The sequence below is a fragment of the Macadamia integrifolia genome, chromosome 5, assembly GCF_013358625.1.
Source record: "Macadamia integrifolia cultivar HAES 741 chromosome 5, SCU_Mint_v3, whole genome shotgun sequence".
Lineage (NCBI taxonomy): Eukaryota > Viridiplantae > Streptophyta > Magnoliopsida > Proteales > Proteaceae > Macadamia > Macadamia integrifolia.
The window spans coordinates 16,936,561-16,954,820 of NC_056561.1; the positions used below are offsets into that span (position 1 = coordinate 16,936,561).

General features: G+C 40.4%; 1 protein-coding gene across 2 annotated transcripts in view; it reads left to right on the top strand.

Moving 5' to 3' along the window:
- LOC122079289 (DNA mismatch repair protein MSH2) overlaps positions 1 to 16,225 on the top strand; it is a 40,648-nt gene extending 24,423 nt beyond the window's left edge. The window contains exons 13-14 of one of the 2 annotated variants that reach the window (XM_042645643.1): positions 15,455 to 15,697; positions 15,824 to 16,225. In XM_042645643.1, the coding sequence (XP_042501577.1) occupies positions 15,455 to 15,655 (201 nt within the window). In that variant the 3' untranslated portion in view covers positions 15,656 to 15,697; positions 15,824 to 16,225. Of the gene's footprint in view, positions 1 to 15,454 lie in introns of both variants that reach the window. The other variant, XM_042645642.1, reaches the window with a different exon arrangement.
- The last annotated feature ends 2,035 nt before the right edge of the window (positions 16,226 to 18,260 follow it).

The window sequence follows — 18,260 nt, forward strand, 5'->3', positions numbered from 1 at the left end:
ATTAGGGCTACTTTGGGAACTATTTTATTTACTTGTTTTCTTATATTGTATTTTTCCTTTTACCTCCCTAGGGAGGTGTATGTAATTCGTCCTTTTATGCTAGTGATTCATTGTAGGTGGGAAGATCTCTCTCTCTCTCTCCCCTATATGATTGCACTTCTCTCTCTCTTCTTTCTCTCATCTTCTTTTTCTTTCCTCCTCTTACATCTCTTTTTCTATCTTATCTTGATCCTTGCTTATTTCTAAGTTCTAACTTGGTATTAGTGCCTTGGAGGTTTGAGAGTCGACTATCAGTTCTCTTTCATTCTTTGTGCCTCTCTTGGAACCCTAGAAAAGTAAAGGGGTCCAATAGAGGCTATACCATGTAAGATACAACTAGAAGCCCTAATGGTGCTCTACCATCAACAAGAAGGCTCATTGAAACGAGATTGGGGGGGCTGCAAAGATCGATAAAAAAAAGAAAAAAAGAACAAGGTACCGCCAACAGCACCTTGTTGATCTCCCTTCTCTCTCATCGGGCCTCAGTTACAGGTGAGGCCAAGCTTGTTGGAATCGCCTAGGGGGTACCTATCTTTCCCTCCTAGTCTTGTAATACTGGCCCAGACTTGTATCCTCAACAATCAGCTCAACTACATTGCCCTATACAAGCTTGATTAGGAAACTGAACCAACCCTAGGAAGGAGGGTGCCCAATCTATGCCAGATTTCAGGTCCATCTCCCTCTGCAGCCTTCTCTATAAGTTCATTGCTAAAATTTTTGGCTTTTAGAATCCAATTGGTCATTGATTCCCTAGTCAACCCCAATCAGTTGGCTTTCATTGCTAGTAGAAGCATAGCTGACAACATCATCCTCTGCCATGAGGTTATCAGGGGCTTTGATCGCAAGTCTCATTCTCCTATGGCCCTCCTCAAAATTGACATCTACAAAGCCTTTGATTCCATCCGTTGGGACTTCATCTCCAAAATCCTTCTTCAAATGTCTTTCCCCCCTCTCCTTTTGTTCACTGGATTCTCTCTTGCATCTCCTCCCTTAAGTTATCTGTTCTCATCGATGGCAGCCTTGCGGGATGCTTCTCCTCCTCTTTTGGCATCTGCCTGGGCTGCCCCCTTTCCCGCTTCCTCTTCTCTCTTGCCCTTGAGATGCTCTCCCACTCCTTCCAATCATCCACTGACCAGCTCTTAATCTCTTCCATTCCCAAATGCAAAGTTCTGATGCTCACCCATCTGGCTTTTGTGGATGACCTCATGACGAACTCCACGTGTTCAACTTCAATATCTATGGATGTGTCCATGGGGTCATCTTCTAGCACACCCTCTACGTGCTCTTCTTCAAGCTTAGGCTCTTCAAGTCCTTTGTCCTTGTCGGTCACAGTCTCTTCGACGATGTCATCAACCATTACTTTAATCCCATTCTATTTAGGATCTTCCTCTTGGCTGTTCACAGGCATCAAAATTGTTGGAGCACCAATCTCCTTGGGTTCGATCTCTTTGTCCATCATTGTGACCATGTCACTTTCGATTTCATCCACATTAATCCCATTGATAGGAACATTAATGATTAACTCTTTTCTTGAGAGTTTATTTGTTTGACACCACAGACGTATAGTTTAATCGCTTTCATGGAGTGCCACTGTAGAGCACTGCTCCTTAAACCCGGTTTATTGACCGGTTGGTTCGGTTTGGTCTTGTAGGGTCCGAACTGGCAAAGGTTGATGCAGGTGCCCTATAGTATATGACAGCAAGGGTGACATCAAATGCGGGATGGTCAGACAAGATTGAACCAGTGTCCGATGTGGTTCGCATGCATAAGCTGTGCCCTTGCACTGATCATAAGGCCATGTACGAGTAGGGAAGGCATGTTATCGTATTGGATAATGAGAACTTGGTCCACGACGAGTGGCGGGGGTGAAATACATGTTAAGAACCCATTTCCCACCAAATACAACAAGATTGGCCTTGTTTTGGCCAACTGGTGGGTAGTCACTGGTGGGTGCGACCCCCCAGTGTGACCCACCTGTGGGGAAATGTGGGCCCCCAGCAAGCCCAACTTGGGTGAGCACGCGTGTTTCGGGTTCCCCATAGTAATGAAGTCATGTGTCCAACATTATTGGCTACATCGCCCGGTATCACGATTTAATGCATTTCGGATCATAGAGTGACAAAACCAAACAAGCCTTAGTAGATATTTATAACCCAAGGTATAAATAGCATTTACTTCTCTCTCTCTCTCTCCCATTTATGATTTCAGTAAGAGTTTGGTGGAGAGGAGTAAAAAAGAGGGAGAAAAGAGGAAAGAGAAGGGAAGGAAGAGGGAAGAAGTGTTCCTGTTGATTTCCGAGGCCGTATCTTGCCTTTTCGTCGCTGGAATAGTGATCGGCACCTTGAGATCTGCGTATTGAGGTAAGTAACGCCATGAACCTTTGGAATATGATGAAACCCTCTTGTGTGTGATCAAATCAAAGGGTTAATAGAAACCTTATATGATTTCTTTGAAGGCTTAAGGAAGGAAACCAAGATTTGAAAGTATTTTGGTGACATTTTGAGTTGGGAAAGAGGATCCTAAGTTTTTTGGGGTTTCTTGAGCTAAGGTATGATTTTGTTCCCAAAAACCTTGATTGGACTTAGATCTATGGTATAATCAGGTGGATGAATCCAAAAATGTGGGGGACTAGACCCGCCGGTAGCTCCCGTTGGTGTGTCTGAATGCTGTTTGCCTAGGCAGTTTGCACAGGTGGGTCCTCCTACCCACCTGTAGTCCGAATGAGCTCCGTTGGAACTCAAACTAATCGACAACCTTCTTTGTGTTGTTAAACGCGTCGTGACCATATCTTGCGTCGCTTTATAATTCCAGAACAGACATATTCTAAGTTCCTTATCTGTGTTAGGTTTCGAGACATTAGTCTTCGCACGTCGGATCTTACTCGTACCGGGTGTGCATATTCTCGTACAAGAATAGGTAAGTGGGAAGAGGATGTTGATTTTATTTTGGGAGTGTTTATGGCATCATCTTCATTGCATATATATATATATATTATTTTGACATTATGAATGTCATTCTCATGCATATGCTTGACTACTGTTGGATGCATACATGAATTATTATGTTAAATCGTTACATTCACAAATACTTGCTTTTTGCTTTGAATCATGAGCATGGATTTATCGATTGTTGGATTATGATGATTAGTGGGGCATGTATTGAATGGCTAGATTAGATGTCGTAGTCAGCTTGGAAATGAATGCATTGGTATACCGTGGAATGGGACACGGAAGTACTATGCAGTCGTATTATCTCATATAGGAGCATGTGGCTAGGATTTAACATTCCCTCGTGCTACGACCTTTCCCAACAGGGGTCTAGGTGTTGGGTTATCACTAAAGGGGAAGCATTGGTCGTGGACCGCTGTGGCGGTTAGAAGTACGCCTGGCTGATCATTAGGACAGTTGAAAACCTTGGTGATACATTCAGAGGGTCAATCGTGCTGTATTTATTTTCTGTTGTGGTTTGGCCACGATTTACTTTTTCGAGTACTCACGTTTGGCCTTCTCCGAAAACCCTATGGGAGTATCGCGGGATGGAGAACGCGTCTCCATCCCGGGGCATACGCGCACTGTGGTTGTGAATAGCACGTGACCTATGACTTAGTAATGTTGCTGATACAGATTAATTACCAAAATAGGCTTGTTTTATTAGGAATAAGCTTAGGGTTGGGTTCCATACATATTGGGCCTTTGATCCTATGTGTTTTGAGGGTAATAGACCACTTTTATGGGTCTAAAAGGGAGGGTCTAAGATTGAATACGGGATTCAGTGATTTGTTTCCTTTTTCTTTAGTTTCCTTTTTAGATGGGGTTATTTAGTTTCTAATTTCAATACCTAAATTAGTTTCTAATTTCAAGTCATTGTTAGTTTCTAATTTCTGTCTAGACTAGTTTCTATTTTCATTAGATTCTAATTTCAGTTTTTAGTAACTATTGTATTAGGAGAATATTTAGTTTCCTTTTTGAGGAACCTTCTATTTTGTAATTCCCTTCCCCATTAACATTATAAATAAAGAAGAGGAGGCTCCTAAAAGCCTAGAATGATTTTGATAAAAAATAATGGTTGTTGCTATTGTCTTCTTCATGAAGAGTTGTCTTGTGTTTGATCAAGGCTGATGGAATTGGTGTTTGATCCAATTGACTGTTTGCGGTGTGAAGCCCAAGAGGTCCTCTTCAAGTGTTCCTTTTCTTTTTCAAAGTCTTCTTTTCAAAGGTTTGTTACTGTTCAAACAAATCAGGTAACAGATCTGATGTTCTTTAAATTTCTGGTTTCGAATTTCTTAGATTTCTCCTACCTGATCTTTCACTGATCAGACCAACTAGCCACCTGATGGCTCCCCTATTCTGGTCGAGTGTTAGGCCTATTGAGAGGATGGTTCGATCCTAATTTGGGGTCAATCAGACCTGGAATTTTATTATTAAAAAAATTCTCTCTATTCTGCCCAATTCTGGTTTCTGCCCAGAATTTTGAATCGTTTTGTTCTGGATGTTGCTAATTGGTTGCTGGTCCTATGTTTCATTGTTTAGTCTTATTAATTGGTGATTTAAGTCCTTAATTCCTTGGCTGATTATTCAGTTACAGAATTTCTGAAATTGTTGAGATCGATGAATTTTCTGATATTTTATTGGGCTGGTTCTGGTTGTTCTTCTGATTAAAAGTTCCTGCAGTTTTGGGACTGGTTTGGTCGTCAAATCCATCCCTACAGTAATGTTGCTTAGATGGATAGGACTAAAATGAATCTCATGCATATAGTAACATTTGAATTGCAATTGCTTGTGTGAGTCTTTCCTTCCATTTACTGAGCTAGTGAGCTCACCCCTCGTGTACACACCTTTTTAGATGATTTTGCAAGAGTCCCAGTAGAGGAACAAGTGCCGAGGTCCACCGACGAATCTCAACTGGGGGATTGGTGGGTCCCAGAAGGGTCTGATCACGGAGTCGGATGCCCGTGCAAGAGTTGTGTTGCGGAACAACAGTAGTTGTCACCAAACCCAGTTCTTTTTTTTTTCTTTTGGTGTATTCCCCTTTTTTTGCTCTTGATAATTAAATTGTTATTTCTTGTGTAAATATCATGCCTATGGGCCCACAGGTAAATATATTATGTATAACAATTTGGGTATCAAGAGTAAGTGGGAAAATTTACAGGTATACATATATGACAAGACTTCCGCTGAATTACATTATTTTATTTCCAAGTTATATGTGGCTTGCTGTGTTGTGGTTACTGTATCAGATGATCCTGGTGGTTTTGGGTTATCCGGAGGGAACCCGATCACCGGTCCGGTTCTATGTGAACGAGGTGTGACAGCCACATTGTGGAAGCATTATTCGGTAGATTCAGAAAGTGGGTTAGGAATCACCAGGATAGCGATTGATGATGATGGCATTCGTCCTATTATAGTAGGAATCTTGTCACTTGTGGCTGGCTTTTGAAAATCAGTAGATGGCTTCAGAGGGGACTCTGGTGGAGGGAAGTATATCCTTTGTTCACGTTCAGATAGGTATATACCCTCCAACTCGTACTACATCTCGTCCCAAGTTCTAGGCTCACGTCCTTGAGCTTGAATGCCTTTCATGGATATTCCATGCTTTGTGAACAATATCATTCATCCGGGAACAAGCAAATCGAAGTTGTTGCGCCTCTGTCAAGACGTAGTAGTCGTTTAAAGCATCGATCCAATCAAGGAACTTGTATGCAATTATCCTGCCACTATAATAACCAACCTTTAGGCCCATCTTAAGTTTGGCTTGGGCTCTGATACAAAATAATGTAAGACCAGATCACAAAGGACCTAATCCTAGGTAGGATCTCAAAATCTGGATGAATAGGGAGAAATTCGAGAACTCACAAACCGTGGCTCAGATGGAGCTGAAACTTGGAGTAAATGAAGTCCTATATGGGTCAACAAACCCTCAAAAGATGAGACAATTCTGATGGCTGAATTGAGAATTATGTTGTCAACATGAATTAGGAAACTTAAGGAAGTTCTGCAGAACAGCAGCTATAGGTGTTGAATGGCCTCCAAACTCTGGTCGAGCTCCCCTCTAGATGCACCTGAACAACCCTCGAAAAAGAGCCTAAAGCTGATCTCCTGGTTGAAAAATAGGAGGGCTCGAATGGCACATCAAAACCGTAATAGGTTTGGCTTGAATTTGGCTGCAAGGCTGCCTTATGGTCTTTGATCTTGCTGATGTGTTTGTAAGTCTAGTAATGATCTTACAGCTCTAAAAAAAATAAAGGAAACATAAAGAAGAAAGGGAATTTGATGGAGGGGTTGAGAAGGGGGAAGAAGAATTAGTGAATGGGCATCTCACCCCTCAGGTTTTTGGGTATCTCACCCCTCAAGGTAATAGCTATCTCAGCCATGAGCAAAAACTCAATTTTCATAAATTTCAACCTCTATTCTTTTCATTATAATCAATAGCTTTAAATAGCCTTACATAACTTGGACATAAAAAGCAACAACAGAAAAGGAAACTAATGGTCTGATTCTAACTTCCTAAATTGACTTAAGAAATAACTTCTAATTACAGTGCCTCACATATAAAAAGGAAACTACTAACTTGACCACTAAGCTCGCCAAATAGGAAACAAAGTACTAATTAAGAAAGGAAACAGATCTTCCTAAGTTACAAAGCTTGCTTACCAAGATAAACAAAGAAATAAAATAGAAACTAATATCTAATATCCTAACAAGTTCTGGCAGCATCTTTCCCAAGCCGGCTGTCAATATTGGACCCAAGGCACTGTTCACGTGAACAGTAACAGCAGGTTGGCTGGTCCGATTGGAGAAAAATAAGTTGGTTCGATGTATGAAACCGAACCAGATCTGAACCAGAATTGGGCTAGCATTGAACTCTCCTTTTGACAGCTTGATCTACATCATACCTGATTCATGAAACCCTAGTTTGATTATATGGAAATAAACTATGGTTTCCTTCTTCTATTCTACATGCAACAGTAAATCCATGGTGATATCTACTTGCAAGGATCAAGTGACATCTCAGTAGCTTCTGTGATACTGTTTTTTTTGGGGAATTTTTGGCTTAGTATTAGATCTGTCCATATCAGTGCACCCAACCAGCAGATTACTACAAAGTTTTGGGGCATTATTGCCCCATTGGTAAGGAACACTCGATCCCCTTTTGAAGCTAATCCAAGCCTCTAAGCAATTGGAGAATATCATATCCATGTGCTGGTGGTAACCCTTTTTATCAGGGATTTTTGATTAATTGATATTGCAGTTAATTATGAATCTGTCCATTAGAGTTTGCTTAAAATTTTGGGGTTTATTTCTCCCATATAAGAGGCTCCTTTGATGGCAATTTTGTGTCAATCTGAACTTTATATGCTGATTACAGAAATCATCCAAAATCTGGGTTCTGTTTTCGGAATTGCTTTCTTTCTCTACTGGTTACTACTTTGATCAGGTTCATACTGTGGCTTTTTTTCTCTTCTTCTTCTTCTTCTTCCTTTTTTTTTTATTTTTTATTTTTATTTTAAATCTTAGTTACATACTATATCCTACCAAGTTTGGGGAACCATTAGAAAAGGTTATCCTAGCCTTCTGTTGACCTTCTTCATCTGATCTCAAAGGTTATCTCGTTGGTTATTTGCTGCTGGTTATGAATGGTTATATTTGATATTTGTCCTTTGTCATGGATGATTCAGAACCCCCAGGGGACTCCATTATTGCCCAAATTACATCTATCGGGCTTAGTGGTGTATCCATCTATCTTCTCTGGGAACAGGAAGTTAGAGTTTATATCACTGCCAAGTGGAGAATGGATTATTTGACTAAGCCACCATCTGCTACAACTGCTACTAAGTATCGTAAATGGACAGTGGACAATGCCACAATACTTTGTTGGCTGTGGAATAGTGTGAAGCCTTCTGTGGCTGCCAATGTCATGTTTCATACACAGCCAAAGGCGTCTGGACGATCTCAAAGAGAGTTTTTCTGTAGACAAAAACATCTTCAGAGTATTTAATTTATATGAGATGTTTTTCTCCTTCAGGATTGAATGGAAAATCTGTTGGTGACTACTACAGCTCTTTAAAGGGCGTGTGCGAGGAACTCAACATACATCAATCTCTATCTGCTGATATTGAGGTCCTGTAGTCTCAACGTGTTGAATTCTTAGTTGCTAATTTTTTTTGGTTTAGACTCTGATCTTCAACTTGTACCAAAAATGACTTTACCTATACTAAAGATAATATAGCTCGTGTCAAACAATAGAGGTCTTGGTCATGGTATTGGATTCAGAGGTCATGGTGGTGGTCGAGGGCCTCGAGGCAGAGGACATACATCGGAATGGGAAGCTGAATCATATTGTCGATAAATGTTGGGCAAAGCATGGTAAGCCAGAGTTGGCTCAACAACTATCTGCTAACACTGTCACTTCTGATTAGAGTTCTATAGCGCCATCTGTTAGATAGATTGGCATTGGTAGTGGCAGTACTGCCAGTGTCTATGTGGAGGTGTACGGTATAGAATAATATGTATAGGTGTTGTCATTGTTGGCAACATTCGACTGATGTTGTGTGTAGTGCAGTGGTGATGTGGCCAGTCTGATGATGTGGACAGTGTTAGGGTACTAGTTCAATGATCAAATAATATGTTAGATGCTAAAAGCAGTGGTTGATATGAGATGGCAGTGGTTATGGTGTTGATATAGTTAGTGAGCTAATGTCAGTGGATAGTGTCTGAGTGATTTGGCTAGTAGTTGATGAGGTGGCAGCATGTGTGCTGGCGTGGCAGATCAGATGATGGAGTGCATGGTGATGATCTGTGTATGATATAATGCATGGCATTGGCACGATGTGCATGTGAATGGGTATGTGTATATATGATGCTTGATGATGGCATGCATGCATGGTAGATGATGTGGATGCATGTCATGATGTAGATAAGTCACTTGGGCTTATTTTATTGCAAATAAGCCTTGGGTTGGGTTATATATGTGTTGGGCCTTTGATCCCATGGGTTTTCTTTGAAATGAATCACTTTAATGGGCCTAAAATATGGGTAGAAGGTAGGAAAAAGGGATTTAATTCGTTAGTGTAATTAGTTGTTATTTAATTCAATAAAGGCCCATTAGGCTATTGGTTGGTTGTAAAGTCTTATATGGACTATTAGTTAGTTAGTCCTACCCATGTTGGAGTCATAAAGTCAAGTCCTAGTCCTAGTCCTAGTTTGAATTCCTAGTTGTAGTCGGAGTGTCTAGTCCTATTAGGAAACTAGCTCCTAGTTGTAGTAGGAGTGTTTAGTCCTATTGGGAAACTAGCTTCTAGTAGTAGTTTGATTGCTATTCTGCCCTCTATAAATAGGGGAGTATATGTACTCATAATGGCAGATTTGAATGAAAGAAAGTTTGCATTTATGAAAGAAAGTTTGCAACTAAATGCTTAGAGCAGTTGAGATAGCTGTGGGTGAGAAGCCCAGGCTGAGATAGTCGCTTCCTTTATTCTCTTTCACCGTTCTCAACCCCCCATTTGTTTTATTCTTATTTTTTATTTTATTTTATTTGCTGTAACATTCAAGCGGTATAATTCAGATTTTGATAAAAGTCTGCAGAAATCAGAACCGATCAGCAATCCTAGTGGGAATAGAGAGAGATCGATCTCCTTTCTTTCTCTCTTCTGTACTCTGTTCAGCCAAGTCTTCAATCGGGGTATTTCAGGCCTCATAAGGGTTCCACGATCCTTACCTAGTCACTGTTGGAAGCATTCAGCTGCTGTTCTTGAAGGTTCTTCTCAGTTTTCTCTCTCCTAGACCATAAAATCAAGAAAGCTTGTAACTTCACAACCAGCCATCATAATCCTCTCAACTTTGGGGTTTTTTATACCCTCCCTAGGGACTCTCTACGCCCAAGAGTGCGGCTCAATCGGACTCCTACAGACCTGGCCGCACCTCACTCTGCCCAGCCATATTGCTGGTGTTTCTCTCTCCTACCGGGTTGGATTTTGGGCTGGTTTTGCTCTGGTATGGGTATTGTATCATTTGGGGTTTATTTGATGGTCTTTTTTCTTTGTTTCCTTGTCTTATTTGTATTGTTTGGGGTTATAAACTGCTGGAGTAGTTTCTTATAATCTACTCCTGCATTATGGCATGCATGATGATGGCGTGTGATGATGCATGTTAGATGTTGAATGCATGTGTGGATGTGGCATGTGAATGCATGTATGAATGTGGATGGATGTATGGAATGCATGGGGGCATTACATGTGGCATCCTAGGTGGCAAGATGTGACAGCATGAAGGTGAGATAAAGTGGAAGCCTTGGCTTGCCAGCAGCAGCCCAACTTAGGGCCACGCAGCCCAGATGGACATTGAAGCCTTGCATAGCACAAGGGTGTGTTGCACAACAGCAGGACCCTGTGTGCGCGGCAACATACCAGCAGAGGCCCCCAGTCTACGGGTGCCTAGCCACGGGCCTGTAGGATCTGGCTCATCTCCAATTCTCGATCGACCATTTCTCTGCCAATTCTTCACCTGTGCGTGACACTTATCCTCAAATCATCCAACGGTTGAAAATAGTTTTTGCCTTTTTCAAATGTTTTTATCCCCAAACCACGGATTTCCAAAACCACTCTTCGTGCTTCTCAAAGAGCCTCGGAAGTTTGAGATCTGAAGCAGAAGATCGTCACGCTGAAAAAATCGAAGAAGAAGGCGCGATTGAAGAACAAAGAGCGAAAAAAGCAGAAACCGTGGCTGTAACCAGGCACAAGGTCTTGGAAGAAACTTCATCCTTTCACTAATCTTTTCCCTTAAAAAAACTCTTTTAAGTAATTAATCCAAACTCTTTGATGCAAATAGATTCATACGAACTGAAAATTCTATTAAAAACCCTACTCTTTCAGCAAGACTGGTTGTTTGTTGCCTGAACTCTTTGAGCTCTAACATTTATATAATCTTCCTTGGATCCATCATCAGCCTGGGAGCCATCTTTCCCATGTTTCCCAGAAGGCTTCATAGTGGTAGAAGCTGGATTTTGGTCACCCTTCTGTTTGGTGTCAGTGTTCTCCTTTGCAGCTTCCCCAGATAACTGCTGAGGTCCTTTAACTTGGTCAGACTCTGGGAAGACTCTGATCTCCGTCTAGTATCATTGTGTATGAGGGGCTGTTAGTATTTACCCAACTTGAAGTTCTTCTGTTTGAAGAGTGTTCTGCATGTTATAGCATCTGTTTAAATTATTTTAGGTTTAGGGGTTGATATCTAGCATCTTTCTACTATTGTTGTACCCATTGTGAGGCATGGATTCGGGTGACAAGGATAAATTTGGCTTGGAGAAGAGGAATGGGGATTCAATGAATGACTAACATGACCTCAGAATGGCAATATATATGGTGGTGCCAATCTCACAAACCAGCCAGTCAATTTAGTTCCTACAGACAATTCAATTCCCATTTGCAACAATGACCTAATGGGTTCCTTGGCTTGTTCCTGTGTATCCATGGGAGACTCATTTTTCCCAAGTATATGGGAACACCCCAATTCACAGAACGTGGGATTCTGCGACAGTAATGTTCAGATCAGTATGAGCATGGGTCAAGCAGGGGCGGTGATAAAAGGGGTTCCTGGCCCTTCAAGAACTAGGTTTGACAAGGCACTAGATATCAAAGAAGATCTTCTGCATCTGCACGAAGAGTGGTTTGGGGATTCCGCGGTTTGGGGATGAAAGCATTTGAAAAAGCAGAAACTATTTTCAGTCGTTGGATGGTTTGAGGACAGGTGTCACACACAGGTGAAGATTTGGTGGAGAATTGGTGGATCAAGAATTGGAGACGAGCCAAATCCAGGCCTATAAGCCTTGCAATGACCATTGGTTTGAAAAATGTCCAAGGATGAGGTGCCTTCCATGCGTTTGACAATATGACAAAGAGAAGGGCAAAGGGCAAAATTGGGTTTGGCCTTGATAAGCAATTCCTCTGGGATGCAATTTCATGTGTAAGTTTTGGTTCCAAAATGTCAAGAGCTGTTGGGTCAGCCACATCATCAGGAGGTTTGGGTCCTCATCGAGTAGTATCTTAAGGTGCACGTGTGTTCGATAATCAGAAGTGGGCAATATTCAAACACAATGCCTCGAGTTCGTCAGCCACATCATCCTTCATGTGCCGTGAAGCATGGTTTCTGTCCGCCGATCTGGTGTTAATCATATGATACGCATCGATTGATCCCATTTTGTAGGCGCAGGACAACCCTGCATTTGGCCACTCCGTCGAGCATGATTTGAGGAACCAAAGGCTTAAATATCTCACGCGTTTTGGGAGCCCGATCGGACAATTTCAGGCCTAACCGTCATTTCGTGATGGCTTGTTGTCATGTGGAATCAAAAGATTCCAAATAGAGCTGATCTGGGCATCTCCCTTGGCAGAATCAATGGCCCATATTCAAAGGGGCTTTTGGAGGAAATTTTGAGGGCTTTTTGAGCGCCCCCCCTCTTCCCCTTTTTTCTTTTTTTTGCAGTGGCTTCCTTGGACTAAGAAGTACGAAGCTACTGCGTGAGCATCCTAAAACCCGGAAAACTTTTTTCTTCATGATTTTGATCATTAAAAGATTTGAGCTGCTATGGATTGAATTGGCTTCATCATTTGAGTCTCCAAGGAGCTGTAGAAGGTATTGGAAGTGATACATTGCAGTGTTTCTTCCAAGTGGTTGATCCACTTGGGTAATTCACTCAAACAAGTTTCTAACTGTAATATTAGGTTAGGTATATGTGTGGTGGGGACTTGTAATTTCATATTGTAAGGCCGGCCTTGTCCCCTCAAAATCTCTTGGCTTGCAGGGTTAATTATTTCTATGCATATTTGGATGGAAAGAAACAATCGCAGGTTTGAAGAGAAGGAAAGGCAGTCTTCAATGGTTTTCAGTATCGTTTTACGGGACATTAGGGAGGGATCTTCTCTAATGAGATGCTCCATTAAAACTATAGATGACCTTATTTTGTCTAGACAATTTCAAACTCGGTTCAAGCCTATTAAGCAACCTACACTGCTTGAGTCTTTTGGAGCAAACCAGCAGGTGCTACTATTACGATAAATATTGAGGGGTGCTCTTTAGGCAATCCAGGGAAGGTCTTGCTAGCGCAGCAGGTATCCTTAGGGATGCATCTGGTAACCCAATTGGGTGCTTCTCTTGGTTTCTAGGAGTCCAGACTAACTACTTTGCAGAATTCTCATCCTTCTTTATTGGATTAGAATGTGCAAGGGCGAAAAACCTCAAGAACATTTGGTTTGGAAGTGACTCAAGTATGGTGGTTAGTGCTATTAAGAAAGGTATTGTTCCTTGGAGATTTCAACAACAATGGATATATTATCAGTCTTTTCTTAGTTCTATTATTTGGAGTATTACACACTGTTATCGAGAAAGTAATGTGATTGCGGACACTATTGCAAAGAAATGTGCTACTTCTCAGCGGTCTACTTGTTGGATATATTACCTAAGTTTGTCTCATGATGTAACTTGGGATAGCCTGGACAGACTCGCTACTGTTTGACTTGATGGACTTCAGAATATAATTGAGTGCTTTACCTAGTTTATATTTGTTTAAAAGGATGTAATCTCTGTACATCCTTTTATTTGAGCCTTAATATATTCTTTGCTGACCTTCAGCCAAAAAAAAAAATGTTGTTGTCTGATGGTGTCACTTGAGTTCTTGTATGATTAAGGACTGAAGCAGGACAAGGTCCTGAATTGTAGGTGCAGTTGAATTGAGTGTGTATTGAGCAAGTACGAAACCCTGAGGGGTATTGCTCTGTGGATGTAAGCAAATTACCATATATATTTGGTGTTTTTGTGATTGGTGGATATTGCAATGTGATTGGTTTTGCAGAGTGGGTGTGCATCTCGTGGTAGGCCATTCTTTTGTTTTTTTGGTTGCAAGGCCGGAGTGCATACGAGTTGTGGCTGGTAATATAGAAATTATATCACCAAGGCATCCTTGGGCCTTGGCGGCCGCTTTTCTGGTACCAAACATGGCATTCTGTCACCTTGGATCCAAGAAGGCACCTGGATGCCTAGGTGATGCCTTGACAACTATGGTTGGTTGCCTGATCATCTCCAAAACATCTTTACTGCTAAGAATGTTTCAACCAGACTATGTCCATATTTTCGAAATTCTGCGAATCCAAATCCTAGCTCATGTGTTTTGTTCTTTCATGACAATCTAGGTTGATACAGTTGGTTAATTGTCACAAAATGGAAACTCCTTCCATCTGTGCTTTATCCAGGCTGGAGCCATCGACCTGTATTTACAGTAAGCCATTTCTCAGGCTCCAGTTTGGCTAGTTTGATCCACTAATGTAGAATAAAGATCTTCACTTTGAGCATCTGGTGGATGGGTCATTTGGTTCTCTTTTTGAATCATTGCCTATTTTTAGTGGTACCTAACACAATTCTTCCACTTTCTTTTGAGTGTTCTGTGATGTGCATATAAAGAGACTCACAGGTTGTTCATTATCTGTACCTTAGAGTGACTGTAAGGGTCTTATGATTCCCCCAAGAAATTCTGACCTTCTTTTTTTTTTTTTTTTTTTTTTTTTTTTCCCGCATTCTCAATAATGAGAACCACTTCTCATTTTTTTTGGATTTTCTGTAAGAATCATAGTAGTGCTTGCCAAAAAGAATTCAGTGCAGAAAATTGGAGGTGATGCTAAAAGCGGTTGGAGTGGATATGTTTTTCTATATTATTTCACCATACTTTTCCCTCTTGCTTCTTCCTAGATCCTTCTAGCATTTTGTGCTGGTAGTACAGTGCAGTGACCTCATATCATTAAATCAGATGGTGATGAATTCTGGCTGTAGCCTATCAATTGAGAAAATGGGGCATCTTAGATTGAAACATTATCTGGGGGACCTATCATTTTCCGTATTTTCACAGGGTTGCAACCTCATTTACCGAACCCTCCTATCAAGATGCTAAAACTCTTAACGATCAGATCTGTCCCTTCCCCTTGCAGAGATCTTCCTCTATTGTAGAGAAGATATTATGATTTGGGAACACATGTTGGGGATGAATGTCATTCGCGGTTGATTAATCCTCACTTCAAAGAAAAACGGCAGTTAGTAAAATAAGCTAAACAAAAAAGCTAAAAATAATTTTTTTGAACACATAGGATGGATACTTAATTCTTGTTTTTCCTGAATTGTTTATACAGCCTGATTAGATGCCTTGATATTTAGCATATTGGTTAAGAATATCTTTTACCAAAAAAAAGTTAAGAATATCTGATCTTTAGTCCAGGCCATTGAATTTCAAGTAACACTGTAACAGAGGCCCTGGTTTATTTATTTATTATTATTATTATTATTATTATTATTATTATTATTATTATTATTATTATCATGGTGTATCTACTTTTGCATTGTTTATTTTGTCCAGTAACTGATTCAGCTATTCTGATTTATAGCTTGGGAGTAAACGCAAGCGAAAATGTGGTCCTGATGAAATGTCAAGTGGTGCTGTTCGGGCAAACAAGTTCTTGCAGGACTTTTCTGCATTGCCATTAGAGGAGATGAACTTGAAGCAGGCCTTGCAACATGTGAACAAATTGAGAAGTGATTTTGAGAAAGATGCAGCTGATTGTCGCTGGCTCCAGCAATTTTTCTAGTCCCTAGACATGCATCTTTGTCCGAGTTTGATGTTTATTAGGGTAAGTATAACATGACAGATCTATTCAGTGTGGTAACTGGTAAGACCTCTATTCGGTAAATTTTTCCTTGTCTATTTGTGTGGAAGACTTGCACCTAACTTCCGACGATGGCTTTGGCTGGCGCAGACATTTGTTGGACAACAAATGGAAGGCAGGATTGAGACTGACACCCTGTATTTTATTGATCAACGTCTAAGAAACAGCTGGAATCAGAATCTTCCCCTTTCTGAGTTGCATTTCTTGTTTGTTTTCTACTATATGTCCTTGTATAGTGCAGGAGCTAGTGGGCCACCATATGCTTGCATAACAGAAGCCCCCATATTTTGTTCCATTTTGTGTATTATTGCAAAAGGACTTCGTTCATTGCCATCAAAACAAGTTATTAAGGATAGCAATGTAAAGGTGAGTTTTGAATGCAAGTACGGGCTCGCCAGACTAAAGAATTGTGATTCACTGAGGCTGTCAGCACCAGTAGGACCTCTGGGGACATCTTTTTAACAAATGAGCAGTTTTTTGTTTTTCTGGAAACAGCCTTTTGCAAAGTAGGGTAAAGGTACGTACATTATGACTCCCCACACCTCGCAATGGCGGGAGCCTTTGAAGCATAAATAGTATGATCGTATTTAAAGCTTAAAAACAAGTTTAAAGTTGTTAATCTGATGGTCTCACACACAGCCTCTTTTTGTTTTTTATTTTTTGGAAGAAAAAGAAATATACAAAAAACTGAACATCAAAGTTGTCTACATAGCATTGGTATCCTTGATCAGTCTCTGTTTGTTTACAGGTTTATTAAATCATAGTCATCCATGGTTTAACCTCCTTTCTTTTGTACACCCCCCCCACCCCCCCCCCACCCCCCCCCAAAAAAAAAAAGAAAAAAAAAAAGCCATTAATGCACTTAGATCTGTATATGTTTTTGTCATTTTTTTATCTTTTAATTTGTAAAATATCACAAAATCAATGATACTTAGCCTTAGTAGTAAGATCAATGAAATTAAATAAATAAAGATGTAAAGATCATTTTATTTATTTATTTGTGTTTTGGTCTAATCCAATTTGAATTAGAATCGATCCAGCATCTAAATTCATGTATTTTAACAATTTTATCATCCAGCGGCATTTAGTCTTAAATTGGCTGTTCCTTGGCCATGAAATGTCCATATGAGTTGGAGCCATCTTCACATGTTGGGACTATCGTGATATGTGGGCCCGTCGTAGATTGTGACACTTTACTGGTTTAACGAACATGCCCTATGCATATTATTAGGGTTGGAATAGGGTGGGTTGGACCGGATTTCTCAAAACCCAAGCTCAACCCTAGGCCCCATAACTAAATCCTGGGCCAATCTAACTCGGACTTAATTGACCCTGATTAGGCCAATTGGCCCTAACTGGTCTGATTTTTGCAAGGGTTGGATTAATATTGATTAACTTTTTTTTTTGATATTCTATGCATTAAAAAAAAAAAAAAAAAAACTAAAAAATAACAAAGAAGAAGAAGAAGAAGAAGAAGAAGAAGAAGAAGAAGAAGAAGAAGAAGAAGAAGAAGAAGAAGAAGAAACACCAATCGACCAAAGGACCAATACTCAATTAAAATAATGAGGTGCAACACATTAATAGATGCATAAGACACCTCACCATAAGAATTAATGAATCAGATTTTATTATTCTGAATAAATGGATAGAATGACAACCTTAGATTATATTCTACAAATCATGATTAAAATCAGAGCCGGGTTGGGTTGGACTGAGCCTAGGTCTCAACTAAAGCCCAGATCAATCTTGATCCAGAGTCAGTGTTTTTCAACCTTAACTCGCCCTCAAGGTCAGAAATCTTAGGTCATACCCTATTCATACTCAAAGTGGGCCAAGGTGGATTCCCATGTCAAGACGAAACTTACACCTCTACATATTACTGCCTTGTACACCCACCCCCACCCCCACCCCCACCCCCAATAAGGATGTAAACGGATCGGATATGGATCGCATACGGATTGGGTGTATTTGGATTTGTATATTTCTTGACTGGATACGGATATCCCTAAATGAATATGGATGCGGATTGAATTCGGATTTTCAACTATCTGTTTACTCTCTCACTTGTGTAATATGGACCTTCCTCCCCCTCCCCCCTCCCCTCCCCAGTGAATATCATTTGCTCTTAATCCATATTTCTAAGTTGTTTTTAACTCTTTCCCTCATTCTCTAGAACTTGTTTAGACTTCAAGAACTCTCAAAATCACTAATTGATTATTTTATCGGATTGAATAATTATTTTTCAGATAATTCAGATTTTAATCCGGATACCTTTAATCGGATATGGATACCCCTAAACGAATCTGAATTCAAATTTGAATTTCGATTATCCATTTACATCCCTAACGTCCAACCCATGCCACCTATAAAAGTAAGGAAAAGACTAAACCGAGCAAACTCAAGACCGCCACTACCACCACCACCACACTTTCCAGAGGAAAACGTGCTGTTCAAATTTCTTGAGTTTCTTGTGTAAGGAATTAAACAAACATTGTAAAAGTTTATTCAAACAGCTACTACCCAGGGG